The sequence below is a fragment of the Falco rusticolus genome, chromosome 13 (assembly GCF_015220075.1).
Source record: "Falco rusticolus isolate bFalRus1 chromosome 13, bFalRus1.pri, whole genome shotgun sequence".
Lineage (NCBI taxonomy): Eukaryota > Metazoa > Chordata > Aves > Falconiformes > Falconidae > Falco > Falco rusticolus.
The window spans coordinates 2593323-2611363 of record NC_051199.1 but is presented as its reverse complement, the minus strand read 5'-3'; the positions used below and the strand labels follow the sequence as shown (position 1 = coordinate 2611363).

Genomic DNA, 18041 nt, shown 5'->3' with positions numbered 1-18041 from the left:
CCTCTGCCCACGCTATCTTCTGTAAACACAGCAGCTAATGAGCATGCTGTAATCAGCAGCCCCGTTTCTGCGGCTAGAAATAGCAGCAGGATTAATCGGGAGAAGAAAGCCCACTGCACGCAGGCTTTACGTGGGCTTTGTGCTGTGTTCAGACGTGGGGGTCGTGTCTCCTTCCGCCCCCCCCCCTCCCCCCCCCCCCGTAACTGGGCACTGCGGCTTCTCAGAGGAGCAACGTGGGGTGGGGGAGTGTTTTGCTGTTCCCTTCCCTCGCGTGAGGCTCTCACAGCTCAGCCCAGGGCCGTCAGGTTCACGCCCCAGTGCCATCCACACTGGTTTAGGTTGGCTGGTTGGCTCCCTGCTGCGTTCCAGCGCGTTTCGCCTGCCTGTGGTTTTTCCTCCATGACTTTGACTTTCCTGGGCTGAGGGGATGCAGGGAGGAGCGTAGGGTTACAGCCCAGAAAGTCCTCCCCGCTTCCCCCACGGCTTCAGGCAGCCCCCAGCTGTTCCCAGCTGCCTCCCACCGCCCACGTTCACCGATCAGCTCCCATCCTCATCCTGTCCCACCTCTTCAGTTTATCTGTCTCTGCCAACAAGTGAGTATTTGCCTTTTTCTCTGGCTCGGCTCTCCCGGCTCCCCTCTCCGGGCAGTGGCTGTGTCCGTGGAAGGGAGGGACGGGGCAGGGGGACGGGCAGAGACTTGACCCGCTCCAGCTGCCTTTGCAGATGAGCTCAGGCAAGAAACATTTCCGAGGCTTTGCCGTGTTATGTAGCAGCAGTGCTGCAGATGGAGTCCAACCCTGCCTCACTTCTCTCTCCTGCCTGCCTGCACCATCAGGACTTCTAGCAAAGTAGGGCTGATAGCAGCAAGCACAGCCAGCCTCGCCAAAGGTCTCACGCGGGGAGGGGGGTTCTCCTGTGCCCACCCCATGTGAGTGAGTCCCAGAACCTTATGTATGGGCAAGAGGAGAGAAGCTGAGAAAGCGAGGGAGGTGATGGCTGCTTTTGGGAAGGGTCCGGAGGAGGTGGGGAAGCTGCTCGAGCAGTTGGTGAGCAGAGTTCCTGACACCTCTCAGCTTCATGATAAGGCATCTCCCACAGCTTGCAGGCTCCCAGGTTGGCAGGGAGCAGAGGGACGCTGGCACCTGAGGCAGCCTTAGACTTTGCAGGGAGCAAAGAAGCCCTTGAAGAGTTCAGGAAAGTGAGGAGGGCCCCAGAGTGACAGTGGGAAAGGGTGAAAGAGAAGGAAAGGAGGAGAAATTTCCCTGCCAAAGGCTCAGGGTTGCAGAGAAGAGGACTGTGCAACAGCCTGGCCCAGCAGCCATGCCCTGGGACAGCAAAGACACTGTCTTCCAGACTGGAAAATGAAAGCCCATCACACTTCCCGGGACCCAGCTCTACTAATACTTTGGTGGAAATGGGTTTTGCACAGTGGAGTGGAAATGCTGCAGGTGACCACCTTCAGCAATAAGCTCTGCTGAGTGATGCTAGCTGCTACCTCTGTAATGGACCCGCACCCATCGAGGCCGATGTCTTCATTGCCCAGCGGTCCATATCTCAGCCCTAGTGCAGGAATACCAACATTTCCCTTGTGGGTGATGAAGACAGCTTTTGCCAGCAGCTCCATCACACCGGCTGACATTGCATTACATTACGGCATGGAAGCCAAAATACTTTTACTGCTTTACACCAACTGAGGACCTGTCCTGGGCAAATACAAGTAGGAAGTAAAGAGAAGAAATAAACCCTCAGAGCTGGACTCCCAGAGTTTTGCCATGCCAGCATCCCACTGAAGCCATGCTTGCACTGTCTGAGACCTTATACATAGCATTTTGTGAGAAACAGAGAGGACAACCCAGCAGGCTGCAGCACCCACAGGCACTCCTGAAGCAGGCGATGGCGCAATCGCAGCCGTGCTGCTAAGCAGCAGGTCGGCACCGACGGCCGGATGAAGCACAGCTGGCTTTGGTGCATGAAGACTTTGTTAATATTAACGAGGTTATGCAACACAGCCTACCCCTGGGGTATGTAGTAGATTGTTAAGGGATTTTTAATTCGTGGTCCTGCAAACCCTTCCTCTTTAGGAATGATTAATGTATGCAACAAAACCTCACAGGCAGGGACCATGCACCATTACCCAACAGGTCTATATAATATGCAGCTATGAGTCAGGGCTGTAGCTACACCTGTATATACACAGGCATGTATAGATATATATATATCCATATCCATATATATGTACACCACATTTTGCCTGATGCAGTGAATTGGATTATTTGACACTGCAGCGCTGCTAACAGTATAAATATCACAGCAGTAACAACAATAATGATCTTTGTTGGCCATACAAGCCTGCAAGGGAAGGGGCTTGCTGACCCAATTATCTTTAGGTAGGCACCAAAAATGAAAAGAATGAGCAAACCCCAGAGGGAAACAAGGGTTAACTACAGCACGCTGATCCACAGCTGTTCCCGAGGCTTTGGTGCCTTGTCTGCAGCAGCGTGCGACGGCTTCCCAGGTTAGCTACAGCCCTGAATCAAGGCTTTACTGTCTCCTGCCATACTGAGGAAGGGAAGTAAGCAAGAGAAGGGTGAGAAAGAAGAGAGGGTCAGGTAAAATTGGTGTAGAGCTAAAAAGTGCTTAAAAGAGCCACCCAGCTTGATCCAAAGTGGTTCAGAGCAGTCATTGACCCCTAGTATTTACTTGCAACAGGGAAAGACCCCGGTGGGAGATGTGACTACAGGCAAAAAGCTATTTAGGTGCCTAATGAGCTGACTGAGCAGACTAGAGCAAGACAGAGATGTGAAGGGGCTTACTCAGGGCAGGAGGAGACCCTCTGTCTCTGAGCGCAAGAGAGGATTTTGCAGAGTTTGCAATAGGTTTGAATGCTGCTGAGCTGGACCAAGTGCAAACCAGCCTTGCGAGGGCACGGGAAGCACTGTGCAGACGAAGCAATCCTGGCAGTGAAAGTAGTGGGAACCCAGGGTAGGGGTAGAAAACCAGTCCCGTGAGATGGAAAATGTTCGTGGGCTTGCAGACGTCACCGGCTGCAGTATCAGCGTTAACGGACTCCACCCTGTGCAACCCCACGTAACACCTGGGAAACCCTGTGGTTGCTCCAGCAACAGAAAAAACAAGAGAACAGGATCGTTTCATCCCAGCACACATGCAGGCACCATGAAAAGCGTCCCTGCTAGGCACTTGGTTGGAAAACCCTGCGTGCAGGGCTGGCTCAGCCTGGCAGCCCCTTGCCCTTGCTCTGCCCTGCCCGTACCACTGTCACCCCGTGTGCCAGGTAGGGCTGAGCCTTGGAGAAACACAAGTGGGAGCCTTGGAGGCTCCAGGGCACCCACTTGTGAACAACATTTTGAAGACTGAAATTAGGGCCACAAACCTGATTTGGGCACTGTTTCTGCTGCAGACAGGCAGTGATAATCACTGCCCCCTCTTCCTCTGAGTTAGCAGAGGAAAGCGTAGGAAAGCTTGGCTTTCTTGCACCATGCAGGCAGTTATTCAGCGGTTCCCTGGGTTGCCTGACCGTGTTTGTCCTCGTCTTGGGAGCACAGAAGTAGGTGCAGGCTGTGCAGGAGGCACAGGTGTGTGCCAGGCACCGGGCTGGCTCGGACTCACGTTACACAGCACACCCAGCAACACACCAACACACCAAAAACACACCAACATCTCTCCGCCTGCTCTGCTCCGTATCCCGGGGCCCTCAGCCTGTGGGGGGGCCCGATCTGCATCCAGAAAAATGGTAAGTGGCCTTTCAGCAAAGAGCATTTTCAAAAAATTAAGTATCTTAAAGGTGGCAGGTGGGTGTAGCAGAGAGGCAGCAGCAAATCCCTAGCTAGGGACTAAGAACAGTATAATTTATTTCACAGATCTAAAACTATGCATTTTAACTATTTTTGTTTAATTTAGGACACAGCTAGGAAAACAAGCAAACTACTTTGGAAGTGCTCTAGGTTTAGATCAGAGCAGGGAACCGTGGAAGGCAGCGGACTGCTGTGGTATTAAAGCCTGTCCAGTGTTCCCTGCGTCTTGTTCCCCAAACAGGCCAGTTCTGTTCCCCTAAACCACGCACACTCAGCGGGGATTTACAGGTCCATTCAGAATGGGCCATTGCAAAGGGTTCCAATGCAACACTTTTAGACGTCTCCCTTACTGAAAACAGATGGTGAACGAACTGGCAGATTTTTTTGTAAATTTTTTTTTTCCCCCAGAATTTGCTATCTACTGCAGCAGTTCTGGATGGGGAGGGAAAAGGGAAGGTTTTTTGCTGCCACATAAGCTCAGCTCTGTCCCACTGCTCAGTGCCCACAGTGTGTGGGGGCTTGCAGGGGCGGCAGTGGAGCTGGAGGGTGGCTGTGGGGTCAGCCCTAACACATCCCTTTTGCCTTTCAGCACTTTTCTGCAGACTTTTACCACTCACTGCACCAGCCCATGCCTGGGGCTACAGGGATACTGGGGGCATCCCCAGGACTCACCATCCCGGTGGACATTCCCCCCTTCCACTTCCAGCCCCGCCGGGTCAGTGTTGACTGGCGTCGCTTCAGTGCCATCGACGTGGAGCAGGTGGCCCGGGAGGTGGACGTGGCCACACTCCAGGAGCACATCTCTGGCGTCACCTTCTGCAACCTGGATGGGGAGCGGTGCCCCCACTGCGGGCAGCCGGCGGACCCCGTCCTGCTGAAGGTCCTCAGGATGGCCCAGCTGAGCATCGAGTACCTGCTGCACTGCCAGGAGTGCCTCGGGACCAGCCTGGCCATGCACACCCGGTGCCTGCGAGATGCCCACGCCGAGCTGGCTTGCATCCAACAGCAGGCAGCAGAGCAGGCAGCGCAGCTCCGGGGTGCAAAGGAGGAGAGCAGGAGGTGGAAGAAGCTCATTGCCATGCAGCAGCTCTTCCTGCAAGCTGGCCCCAACACCCATTGCAAGGTGCGTGACGGGAAGGTGTAAGGGGTGTAAAGAGCATCCCCATGCAGGACGCTCTTTGTTGCATGCTGCCTTTGAAGCCCGCAATGCTTACATCTTGGCCCTAGAAAAGGTGCTGGCCAGCCCTGCTGCTTTCCCTTGCACTGGTTCATCACCTTCATGGAGATTCCAAGTCCTTGCCAGCCCAGAGGGAAGCTCCCTTTTTTGGGACATGCCAACTACAGGTAGAGCTGCACAGAGTGTGGGAGAGGGGGTCTGTAAAAGGCCTTCTGGGGAGATCTCAGGAGATCCCTGTGTTCTGGGGCATATCTTATGCCAGGGAGACTTTAAGCATCCTCCAGACCAGTGAAAGATTTCTGGATGCTCCTGGATTTGGTGGTGATTTTGCTTTTTCCCCCGACCGAGCTTTTCCCACCCTTTCAGCAGGAAGCCTGCTGGATGTGCCTTTTTCATCTGCTTTTTCCCCATCACCAAATTAACCTACTAACTTACTCCTGGAAAGTAAAAGCCAACCAAACCAGATGATTTAGATTCATTCAGCCCAGTCATCCCTGCAAGCGTAGGACCCCATTATAACCAAGACCTCACTGGTGCTTTGCTTCCCTTATTGCACTGCTCTGTTGGGGAAGGCAGCATTTTTTTCCCCAACCAGTATCCTTGCACCACCTTGGCTTCTGCCTTCTTCTTTGGTTTCAGACAGAAGAAACTCCCAATGCCCTCCGTCTACGCGCTGCCAACACAACAGCCATCTCTCTTGAGGTCTCTCCTTTTGCTTTAAAGCAGCAAAGCTTTGCCTGCCTTGCAGGGGGCACGGGGGGGTGCCCCTTTCTGCAGATCCCAGTCCCTACGCTGACTTTTCCCTCCTCTCCAGTGCCACCTCTGCGGTAAAGCCTTCATGAACAACTCCTTCCTGCAAGCCCACGTGCAGCGCCGGCACGCAGAGGCCACCGAGGCGGGTGAGCACTGGGACAACTTCTCCCTCCACTTCCCCAGGCAGGTTTTCCTCCATTCGATGTAGATGTCGGAAACCAGAGTGACCATAGGAGGTTAAAGACAACTTCCTGTAACTTCTTTTCTTCTTCTGCATTTCTGTGAATACTGACTGAAGGCTTTCTGCTTGCTGCCTTTCCCTCCAGCACAGGTAGGACACGCAGTCGAATACAAGACTGCATGTGCCTTTACAGCTCACCTCTGTGCCTCAGTTTCCCTAGGGATCTTCTCCACCCAAAGATTCCACAGGACTGTGGGGATGGAGCTATGCTGGGGAGTCTCGGAGAGTGTTTTACTGGAGTGGGAGAGGGGTTCACCTTCCCCATGCCCCTTTTTTGTCAAGGAATTTATGTTTCTTTGCAAAGCACTTTGGAAGCTGCAGGTGTGACGTGCTGTGTGAAAGCCACAGAGCCTCGTTACAGCTTCACTTGCACCTGCCACTTGAACTTGGCACATAAAAAAGCTGCTTTTGCTGTTGCTGGCAGGCTGGAACCCCAGCCCAGGGCTGATGCAATGCGACAGGTTGAGCTTTGCTCCAAAGGCACCTTCCCCAGTGCAGCCTGAAACACCCAAGCAGTGCTCTTTGGCTGCTGGAGAGAACAAGCCCGATGCAAAGTTATGCTGCCTCATGAGCCACGAATCTCTCCAAGTCTGCAAAAATAATAAATAAATATCAGAAGCCACGTGGCCACATCTGTCATGTTTTTTCCTGCAGCTCAGCTACCTGCTTCTTCACTTTGAGCCCCTACAGGGGTTTTGGTCAATGCTTTATTAGGCTTTTCCACCCAGCCCAAAGCAAAATCCCAGTAGGAGCTGGCAGATCGCACCCTTGCTCACAGACCACCTCTTGTTTCCCTGAGCTTTGCAGAGAGGCAAAAGATGAAGCAGATGGAGCAAATGGAGGACAAGGTAGAGGAGCTGAAGGCGAAACTGCGGGAGACGCAGCAACAGCTGGAAGCAGAGAGGGAAGCGGAGAAGCTGCGCAGGGAGCAGGTACAGGGTGAGGGCACAACTACCCATTTGTAAAAAAAATGAGGGAGGAGGAGTGATGAAATGCAGAAAGTTTTTGAAGCACAAGTGGAAAAGGCATTGAAAAATATTTCATGGTGGGGCTTGCATCTCTTTGGAAGATTTGCCCCCAGAAATTCCCATGGTAAATGTCACATGGAAATAAGGATTCTATAAGCATGCCTGCCTGAGAGGCTGTGCTGCCTCAGCCTCCCCACAGTGTGCAGGCAGGCTCTGAGCAGTGACGGGTGTAACGAGAGCATTGGTGCTTATGCCACCAGTGCCAGGGCAGAAGGCCCAGCCTTTGGTACTTCTGCTCTGCAGCCAAGACAGCTCCTGCCTCCATTTTTCCACTCCCTTTAGGAAGCAGAGAGAGCTCGCCAGCAACAAGAGGAGGGCAGGAGAGATTTGGAAAGATGGAAAGAGGAGGAGAGGATGAAGATGCATGAAGAGATAGATGGCCTGAGGCAGATCTTCCTCGAAGCGTTCAAGGATGTGGCGAGCAGAAGCAGTGCCATGGAGGCGGTGAGCAAGCACCCCACATGCTCCTCAAAGCAGGGAAGGGGATGTCCAAGCTTGCTGCTTCACCTGGTCCAGGTGGCATCACAGGTTCACAGCTCAAAGAGGCCATGCCTTTGCTCCTGGGGGCACACAAGTATTTTGGGGTTGGAAGCAGTGGCTGGTGAAGGTTGGGCTCCCCAGGAGGAAAGCAGGACCTCCTGTGGGCCACACAGCTCCTTCCTTTCCCCACTCCAGAAACTGCAGGAGCTTCAGGCCAGAGACGCAGCAAAGTCCAGCTTGGGGACCCTGCAGGATGATGACACTGAGGAGGCACGGTGGCAGGCACCAAGCCGGGCAGAGCAGCAGGGCAAGCAAGAGTGGATGACAGCGCAGGTGAGCAGTGTGGTACCCATGTCCTTACCCCTACTGCGCATCCCAGGAGGTGCATTTGGATGGAGATGCACTCACATCCATGCACCTCTGCCTGCATCTGCTTTGTGGATGTCTGGTCTCAGCTCAGGTTCTGCTCAGGGCTCTTGCTGGTGTAGAGCGCTGACAGCCTGAGTCCAGAAATGGGACCTGGAGGGTGGTGGAGGGCATGTCATGGTCCTGCTTACTTCAGGGAAACTCAATTCACCAGAGCACTGCAGAAGCTCACCATATGGAAAAGCACTTAAATAAACAAAAGAAGTTTATTTACCTGTGCATCAGCCTCCTTCTCAACATCTAGAAACATCTGAAGAAGGCTATACCATGCATGGTACCTCTGAGCATAGAGTTGGGAACAGCACTGGAATTACAGTGCCAACCATACTTCTGGACCCAAAGAGAAGGTTAATTTCTCTGAACACAGATGAGATCAGGTGCCCATACCCACAAGAAGCCCACAGCCTGAGGAAGGAAACGCGTATGTGTTTAATTTGGCAGAGGGCAGAGCAGAGGCAGGAGCTGAAGAACCTAAGGAGGGACAACCAGGCACAGGAGGTCCAGGTAGGTGCTAGATGTCCTTGGCAGCTAACAGGCACCTCACCCAGAAAAGGGCTTGTTTCCTTTACGGTCTTTTCAGAAGAATCAGGGATGCCCTCTCTGCAGATCAGCCCAGCAAGTGGTAGGTGGAAAGAGCGGGCCTACACACTTCAAATCAACCTTGGCCTGACTTCAAAGCCTCAGGCAACAGAGTATAGTTATCACATTATCAAGGGGAAAGAATAAAAAGAATGCAGCAACCAAAGCTGTGTCCTATCACAGCTGACAAGCAGACATGAGCTTCCCACCGGCAGCCTTTGAAGCTGGCCATATATCTTCTGCAAGGCCAGATCTGCCTTTTGGAGGCCATCTCAATAACAAATAAAAATCCAGAGAGCTGTCCTTGCTGGTGAAGGGAAGAGGTGGTTCCAAACACCTTTTCACCACGTTCAAGTCTTCTTGTTTTGTTTTTACCCCTTGCAATTGAAGAAAGAGAAGAGGACATTCTGTGCCACCCCATCTCAGGACCAGTGGGCAGTTATGGACCATGCACATCAGCAGGTACCATGCCCTCAGCACCTGTCTTGGGGAGCAGCTCAAGGTCACAGAGTCCCAGGAGAAGAAAGCAAGTGATATTAAAAAAATAAAAAGGAGGCCTTGGTTCATCAAGAGGGTTTAAGCAGATGTTTAACTCTAAGCAGCCTTAAAATATTTGCTGAATTAAGGCTAAGCTTAAAATCAAGCCCATTCTGTAATGCTTTGCTACATTTGGCTCTTTTTCGCTCTCATTAAACATGAAGCACTACATGAATATCATTGGCAGGAATCATGCCCACTGGGGTGTAGATCACCAGAGCAACACTTTGCATTACAGTTTGGAGCATCTTTCACTTGTTGTCAGATCCATAAATAGCCCGTGGGGTATAACAGGATGTGCTAGTGATCGTGTTATGGAAAGCCCCTAAGCTGACCCCTCACAGGTATGGGCTGCTTAAGGGAAAGAGCTCTTGGGGAGTGTATGTGCCCACTTTAGGCTCTTGCTATTTTCTGCTCCTTTTTTGAATTGCATTTAATAATAACACTCTGCAGGCAGAGGAAAAATAACCCAAAATTATAGATAAAGAAATGATCTTTGAATGATGCCCCATCTATTTCTTTACAGATCAAGCTGCTCTCTGCAAGCAAACCTGAAGGTAATGATCACATTTTTAAAGCGATTCAATTCGCATCTAGATAAATTTTTCATGGCTAACAGGCCTTCAGACCACAAGGCCTTCTCTTTCTCCCTCTACAAAAGCGTGGAATCCTCTCCAGGGAGCTGGTCGTATGTCCTCTCACACAAAGCTGTGGAGCGGACACCTTCCAGTCCCTCAACGGTCTGCTGCAACAGCACAGACCGCTGCTCTGGTCGCTGGCACAAAACTAACTGGTCTCTTGGGTGGGTTTTGCATTGTAGCCATACCCCAAAGGAATGAGATTTCAATCAAGCACTCACAGCAAACGGATGACCTTGCCTCCTCCGAAATGATGCCAGTGGTTATTTGCATAAAAATAAGGAGCTGAGGCATGCTGCGGTTTCTTCTTTACAGTCTGGGTTTTCTATAATCAGGTGCCAGGGAAAGAAAATGGGGACTTCTCAGCTCCCTAATGCCTGCGGTGCAGCTGCAGACCTGGCCAGGGGCTGCTGCTCAGAAAACACAAAAAGGCCATAAAGCAGCGATGTCTGTTAGTAAATACCCAAGGGGAGCACTGCTGACCCCAGCCCTGAGGGGCAGCAGGGCACTGATTGCCCACTGACATCCTCCAGCCGGTGGCTTTGGTGCACAAGTGCCCCAGGGTTTCCCTCGGGATGTTCTCCAAGGTCTGGTGCCACACCTGGGCCAGCCTTGGATCCCCAAAGGGACAGGTGTGTCCATACTTTCCGTATAGGAAAAGCAGGTGGTGATCAGTGCTTGCTTCTGTGCTGGGGCCCTGGCCCCTCTTCGACCCTCACAGGCTCCTTTCTTCCCTGCAGTGACCCAGGAGGTGACCGAAGTGGTGGCTGATGAAGAGTCATCAGGTGAGTACCAGAGCTGGGACCATCCCTGTCCCCAGAGCACCAGGGTGAAGCTGTCATTTGCCTTGGAGTGTTGTGTGGTGAGGACGAGGGGGTGCTGGCCGGAGCTGCCGGTGATGAGGTGGTGGGCTGGGGGCAGAGGGGGTGACCTTGCCGGTCTCCTCCTGGCTGTGCAGAGTACGACAGCCCCATGACCAGCCCTGATGCCAGCACTTCACCTGGGAAAGCTGTCCCAGGCAGCTGCTGGGCTGTGGGTGGGATTTCGAAAAAGTTGTGGGCAGGAATTAATCAAATTAGAGGAGGAAGGTGCCCTTTCGTAGAGGGATATTGTCTGCTGAGGGCAATCAGTTGCTTGCTCTGGGTTCGGTGGGACCCATGTCCTCAAGGAGGAGAAGGGCCCCAGCAGCCCCCTCCCCAGGGCACACCAACATCACTGCACTGGTGCCAGCACCCACCTTTACTCCAGACAGGAAGGAGGCCACGCTGGGTGGGAAGCAGAGGCTGCTGGAGGCCCTGCAGAGAAACCCAAACCTCCTGAAGCAGTTTCGCCCTATCCTGGAGGAAGTGCTGGAGGAAAAGCTGGAGAGCATGGGTGTCAAGCGGGTAAGTGTCTTTACAGTGCATTTGCAATGCCAGCCCTGGGCTGGTGCAGGGACACAAAGACTGCTCTGGACCGATTTCTTTTTGTTTGTTTGTTTTTGTGGAGGGAGCAATCAAAACATTAACAGGCAATAAAAAAAATCACCATCTGGAGCAATCACACTCTGAGAGACAAATGGGAAGGTGGAGGCAAAATCACACAGTAGCACAGGGAATAAATTGCCGTGCTCCCATCTCTGAGGTTGGTCATTAGTATATCTCCAGCAAATCTCTTTCTCACAAGCAGCCTTTCATATGCTAAATTATCCAGGGCTCACTCTCTTCTCGGGAAGGAGGGCACAGCCACCCCTGTCACGGGGATTTCAAGGGGACTTTCACTGTCCAAGTCCTTTTCATGCCAAGCATATTAAATAGTACCGCCTGCAAGCCTTCCCGAGCTCCCGGCAATGCAATACCACCACCTAGCACCTTGCAGAGCTGATGCAAAGGCAGGCAGTGGGCACAGCTGCCGGAGCCCGCCTTGCTCCATCCACCCGTGTTTCTGAGCAAGGCAGCATTTCTGGTTTGGGTCCCGAAAGCACAAAGAGAAAACAGTGACTGAACGACTTCTCATGTGGTTGCTTCCCGGAGGTGCAAATGTGGGCTGTTTGCATGGGATACACTGTGCTGGGGAAACGATGGGTGTCGGGGCTTGGTGTCCAGGCAGGGCTTGGAGCTTGCAGGATGCACTTGAGTACCAGTAGTACTGCCAAGGGCTTGTTTCACCACCCGGTGCTGTGGGAGGACAATGTCAGGCTCCTCAGCTGCCCTCTGCTTTAGGTTGCAAAAGGAATCTCCACTCGGACCTACAAAAAGCTCCAGGCTCTGGTCAGGCTTCAGCAGCAACAGAAGGCTGAGAAATTTCCCAGTTTCCTACCCCTGAGGGACGAGTTGGTTCAAGCAGTGATGGGGAAAGTCAGGAGATGCAAGAAGCCCAGCAGTGCTTTGCCTCGACAGCTCTCCATCATCCCAGGTGAATGACCTCCTGTCCTTTCTGCATACTGTCCGTAGGGACCTGTTGCCACCCACTGATGGCCACAGGATGCTGTCCCCTTACCCAGTGGGGCAACAAGGCAGAGGAAGGGGCACTTAGAGTGATGCAGGTCTCTGCAATTGCTCTCTGCATACTGACCTCATGTGGGTTGGCCTGACATGTTCAAGAATAAACATCAGCTGTTCCCCAAAGCCCCAGCAGAGTGAAATACAGATTTGCAAGAACTGCCAAATCTGTTTTTCCACCTTTTTCTATACAACCCCATGTCAGGTGGGGTGCGTGGCTCCCCCAAGGGCAACCCACAGGACTACCAGGAGGTGGGTGGTGATTCTCCTTGTTCTCCATTTTGCTTTCCAGCTCGCAACCTGAAGAGCCCCAGGTCACTTCATGGGTCACAGCCCATGGCGATACCAGCTGCAGCAGAGCCTGGAGCCTTGGTGATCCCCCAGCCTACTCCTCAGATCAGGACCTGCTCTACCCACAGCCCCCCAAGGACTCCCTGGGGCACCCTGCGGACCTCCAAAGCCAGCAGCCCCCATTGACGACTTGTCCCACAGTGGAGGTGAGTCCCATCACCTCCTTTCATCTGCAGGCAGGTGGGCAATGCCCAAGAGCCTCAGCCACAAGCTGGCCCCAAGCATGCTGAGTGCTGCCCAAACACCAGCACCTTTGGAAACTGCCGAGTGGTGGGTAATGTGGCACCCCAGAGGGGTTTGTTTGGAAAAGGGGGTTTCTGGGGTCCCCCTGCCCATATGGGTGACCCAAACAACTCAGCAAAGTCAGACCTGAGGGCTGCTACCCACCATGTGGTTGCTGGAGACAAACACAGGGCAGTTCCCACTGGTGTTCGGCTCCTTCTTTCCCTCCCAGAACCTCTGCAAGGGGATGAAGGAGTTCTCCTGGGGTTTTGGAACAGAAGTAGTAAAGATGTAAAATGAAAGCTTGTGGAAACTGTGCAGACCATGCAGAGAAGAGACAACGTAGAGAGGGTGTGAGGCGGCAGCAGAGAAGAAAAAAAGCTCATCTGTGACGGAGAGCAGGTTGAGGAAAGGAGTTACTTGTTTGCTCCAGGAGCAAGAGAAAGCCAGGTCCAGTTATGGGTGTGAAACACAGCCAAGGTATGGATATGAGTATCTGTTGGACATGCTAGCAGCAAGGTGTTTGCTCTTGGTGGGTGTGATAGACCTGTCCATGTCCATGGGGAACATGGGACTTCACCATGGGCTGCCCTGCTCAGGGCTGGATCGCAGCCCAGAGTGTTGCAAGGCTTCCCTGCATCTACTTCAGGAGTGGGGAAAGGGACACCAAAGCAGCCCCACGCCTGACCCAGCTCTGTGCACCAGCTCAGAAGTGGTGCTGGGAGGGAAGCAGCCTCCCCTGTTCCCCGTGAGGCTCAGCCCTAAGCAAGAGCCAGCGCTCTCCACAGGGGTGCTGGGGGATGAGACTGGCTCCCACGGGTCAGACCCGCTTCAGGTACTGCCTGTTCTTGAGGGGGTGGGGATGGTCCTGGTTAGCACCGTCAGCATCGCTTTGTCACCTTCTTCCTGGGGCTGAAGTGGGACGTGTCTTATCCCACTGCCCCCCATACCCAGCCAGGCAATGGGGCACTGGTGGCTTTATCCCTTGGCAACTTGTGTGCCTGACCCTGCCAGGGTATTTTCCTAGGGTGCAATAAATCCTGCAGCCCTCTTTTTGTGCAGAGGGAAAGAAGACAGTCTAGAGGATGCAGCGGACCCCACAGGACCCAAAGGGCTGTCAAACACAAGGAGAAAAGCTTGTTTTTACTTTTGGCTATGTGCTGTAAAGCCCAATGTGTCCAGGCATGATGTAGGAATTGCCCCATGGCCCCTCTGAGAGGTGGGGGAAAGCAGGAGGCATTTCTTACCTATGCATTAGTTGCAGACAGCAGCAGGTACTACATGTGGCTGTGGTGTGTCCCAGGCCAAAAATGAGGCGTTGGTGCTGTGTCATACACCGCTAGCCTGGGCTGCGTGTGTAGATGGAGATTTCCTCCAGCATCCTTGCATACACCGGAGTGTTATCCACCCAGTGCTTGCTCAGGGAGGGAAACCCCGGTGGTACATCCTATGCACAAAACGTTTGCTTGCTGAAACAGCTCTGTTGGGATGGGTCCAGAGAGTGCTAGTGAATTTAAGCTGTTAAGAAACCAGCTTGCCCTAGAGTGCCTGGAGTTCTCCTCCCTTCCCAGCCAGCTGAGCCATCACCGTGCCTTGGAGCTCCCTGCTAAACCTGCTCTGCCCTGCTCAGGGACAGCCACATCCATGATGGTGAGGCTCCTGAAGAGACACCTGGGTGTAGCGGCACAGAGACATCCCCACCCCCCCCAAGCCCCAGCAGGCTGAAACAGTTCCCAGCTGTGAGCTCAGCATCACCCAAACCCAGCACCCCACCAAGAAACTCCACGTATCTTGTGCAGATGGCCACAGGGGTGTTTTCTGACATAATTTCTATTTCAGAAAAAAAGGCATCTCATACCCACTTCTCAGCTCCCACCCATCAGTAGTGCACACAGGGCACTGTGCACAGGGAGTTCAAACCTCCAGCAGCGGAGACTTGGCCCTTGGCCCCTTCACCCACTTGCAGCCATCTGTCCTTCCCGTGATGTTTGTCCGTTCCCTCTCTTTGGGGTGGGGTGGGGGTGGGTGGTGGGGGTGGAAATCAGTATTCATGCAATTGGGTTCGAAACAATAAGAGCCAGAGAATCAAATTGAGAAAAGGTCTCTGGAACAAATCCAGAGATAATTGGAGTGATGCAATGGCAAAATTATTAAATTACTAAAATGGGACTTAAACATAACCTCAATTTATGAGGGAGAGCTGATGTAATTAAAGTGGTGGCAGTGTTAGAATCAAATTGCTTTTTCAGAGAAAAAAAAAATTAAAAAGATTTTACCCAAGGAAGGCCTAGCACAAATACTGGGATTTTTTTTTTTCTTTATTGCCGTGATAATGAAATTCTAGGCCTTCAACTGGTAAAGTATTTTTTTAAAAAAAAAGCAACAAACACATACACAAAAGAAAAAAACCCAACAAAACAAAACAACAAAACCCAAACCAAAAAAACAGCAGTGAAAAAAGCATGAGGTTTATGGGCTGACTGCAAGCCACAGAAATAGAGACAGGGTCTCCTGTGTGATGCCCTGATGCAGCCCTGTTTGACCCTCCTTGCCCTGATTTTTGCGTCATCCTGCTGGAGAAGAAATCCCTGTGGATTTGTAGCAGGGGGGGCACAGGGTCCAAATGTGGGGTGTGGGTCTAGCCCCGCTGCTCCCCCTCAGCCTCTCTGTGCTCCTCTCCAGTTGGCAGGTGACAGCAGTGACCTGCAGACCAGCTCCCTGGCGGACCTGGCGGAGCCACCACTGATGCTCAGGAACCACCTCTGTTCCCAGGGCCCCGGGGAGCCAGGATGCAAGGGGACACGCGGTGGTGACAGGGAAGTGACAGCCCTCTGCCAGCAGCCACTGGATGGTGCCACAAGACCAGAAACGGGCAGCAGCCTCTCTGATCCTCGCCAGGCTGCTCCTGGGCTCCAGCCACCCCTCTTTTGGGGAAGACCCCAATATTGGAGCTCTCCCAGACAGCACAGGGGGGGTGGGTCCTCCCTGGCCAGCCACTGTGGATCGCACCAAGGAGGATAAATGCTGTGTGGTCGCCAAAGCAGTGATTTCTGCTCTGCCATCATCACGCACACAAGCAGTAACACAGCGTGGGACGGTGCCAGGAGCTTTTGGAGACCCAGCAGTGCTCCCTGGGCTTCGCATCCGACAGGCTGGGAGCAGCCCCCTGCACCGGGCACAGCCTGGCACTCCGTGTGGGGCTTTCGTGCTTTAAACAGTCCAAAACACAGTCAGGAAGCGAAGAAAGCAGCTTTCCTCCTCTTTGCCAGCACTCCCAAGGGCGATGGAAAAGGTCTCATTTTCTGCTCTAGGAGGAACATGGCCTGCGGGCGCTTTGGACAGCATAAGAAGCCAGAGCTGCTGTCTCCTTCCTCCCTTCCTTCTCGGACTGGTGGGAACTCCAACGCAAAGGATGATTTTTTTTGCACTGTAAACGTGGCCATATAAACCAGACTCCACTGATAATGCTCATAAATTAAGTCCATCTTCCTAATTCTCTCTGTATTTTGTACATTTGTGGCAGTGCATTTATGATCTCAATCCCTCAAAAGTATAAAATTTTGGAAGATGCATCAGGAAAAACAGGCATTGCTCCATTTCTCTTCTCTTTTCCACCGCACTCCACCTCCGGTTCAGACTTCTGCCATTCCCTATTTCTAACACTTGCACGTGGGTTTAATGCTAGGGAGCAGAAAGACCAGCTAGGGTTGAGCAGAACGGGGTGATTTAATTTAATTTCACTGAACAGAAAAAATGCCTTCCAGGTAACTGCTCACAAACACGCAGGACCCCCATCCCCCCGATTCCACAAATCCCCATGGCCCTGGTACGTGCACATTCAGCTGTGTGCTCTTACCCACCCGTACGGCTGTAGCTGCCTACCTTGAAAAGGATTTCTTCTATTTTGATCATTCGAGTTTAAGAAATATACCTGGCTTGTGTTATTCATTGCTTACAGTGCTATTGCCAGATGTGTTACATCGTGCTTAATTTAACAGCTTTTGTTCTTTTTGGTGAGTGTCGACCTTAACAAACACCGGTTTTGATAAATAAGGGAGGGGTGTTTTCCCCCCTTTCAGAACACTGGTATTGGTAACCAAGAGAAAGAGATGAGCTTCTTGACTGTAAAAAATTACCAGTGGAGGTCGCATGCTCGTGGGAGAGGGGTGATAGGAAACCTGCCTGGACTCATGCACCTCTGCCCTCGCCGCCTGCGTGCAGCAGCCCTGGGCTGGGCGCTGGTGCTGACACGGCCCAAGATCAATGGGGAAATATGTTTCTGCCCAAAAGAGCAAACAGGTAGGAAAAGGGCAGAAAGCAGAGCTGTTTCGCCGTGACTACGTGGCAAGCTCAGTGCCAAAGCAGGCGCCCTGCCCAGCGCTAAAGTCTACATCACACCCATTCTGCCGACTGCTGACCAAACCCTGCCAGACCCAGCTCTGGCTGCTCCTGCACGTATTCACCTGCCGACAAGTGCAAGAATCACTCTTACATTCATTTTGTCGTGTTTTCATGCCTGAGGTGCTTTTGAGCCATTGTGGTGAGCTTCACAAACTCAACACCAAGTCCAGGTGGTACCAGGAGGGTGGGGTGAAAACTTCCCCTAAGTTTGGGAAACTCCAAAAACAGCTGAGAGCCTTGTGCTAAGAGAAACATGGCACTCATACCGTGACAAACAAAGAATGGAGATACAAGCAAAGCATTTTTATTTCAGAGTGGACATTTTGAGCCAGCATTTGCCATGGGAAGTTGTTCTCTGTGTGCTGTGAGCTGCAGCGAGCCACATGGCAGAGGATGCATGGTGGGCATGGAAGAGCCATGAAGATTCACCTTGGGTTATCACAGGTGATGAGCTGGAGGGGAGGGGAGGAGCGGAAAGAAGCAACTCCAATGATACCAGCTCCATCAGGGTGTTGCCCAGAAAAGAAATTTTGCTCAGTTTTTTTTCCCTTGTTGTTTTATAGATTTCTTCCCTAGATAAAGCAACTGCTTGTATACCCCTTGTTAGAGTACTGTCCTTTTCTTGATGACACCAAATTGGGCCACATTGCAGGGAACGTGGCATGAGCCCAGTGCCCATTGGCACTGCCACATGCTCATGCCATGCTGCATGATGCTAAAGAAGTGAAGAGCAGCAGGGATGCTCCCCAATCAGGTGGATCACTGCAGCCAGGGAAATGCAAAACAAAGCAAACCAAACTAAACCCAGCAGAAAACACACAGTGGAAAAGAAAACCAGGAGTGCAAGTGGGGACTCTCACTCACAGCTGAGTTTAGATAGGCAGGCAGATGTCCTGACATTTTCTTTGCACAAAGA

General features: G+C 52.4%; 1 protein-coding gene across 1 annotated transcript; it reads left to right on the top strand.

Annotated features, from left to right (window-relative positions):
• Positions 1-362: 362 nt before the first annotated feature.
• On the top strand, positions 363-17571 carry DZIP1L (DAZ interacting zinc finger protein 1 like). The gene is made up of 12 exons (XM_037407539.1): positions 363-593; positions 4402-4935; positions 5804-5888; positions 6791-6915; positions 7294-7455; positions 7687-7824; positions 9560-9590; positions 10412-10456; positions 10920-11056; positions 11873-12065; positions 12444-12648; positions 15407-17571. The coding sequence occupies exons 2-11, from the start codon at positions 4441-4443 to the stop codon at positions 12626-12628; spliced, it is 1596 nt and encodes a 531-aa protein (XP_037263436.1). The 5' UTR covers positions 363-593; positions 4402-4440; the 3' UTR covers positions 12629-12648; positions 15407-17571.
• Positions 17572-18041: the final 470 nt, after the last annotated feature.

Coding starts and splice junctions, on each gene's coding strand:
- DZIP1L (XM_037407539.1), top strand. CDS start 4,441: ATGCCTGGGGCTACAGGGATACTGGGGGCATCCCCAGGACTCACCATC. Junction 6,916..7,293: donor AGAAGCTGCGCAGGGAGCAG/GTACAGGGTGAG, acceptor CACTCCCTTTAG/GAAGCAGAGAGAGCTCGCCA. Junction 11,057..11,872: donor AGAGCATGGGTGTCAAGCGG/GTAAGTGTCTTT, acceptor CCTCTGCTTTAG/GTTGCAAAAGGAATCTCCAC.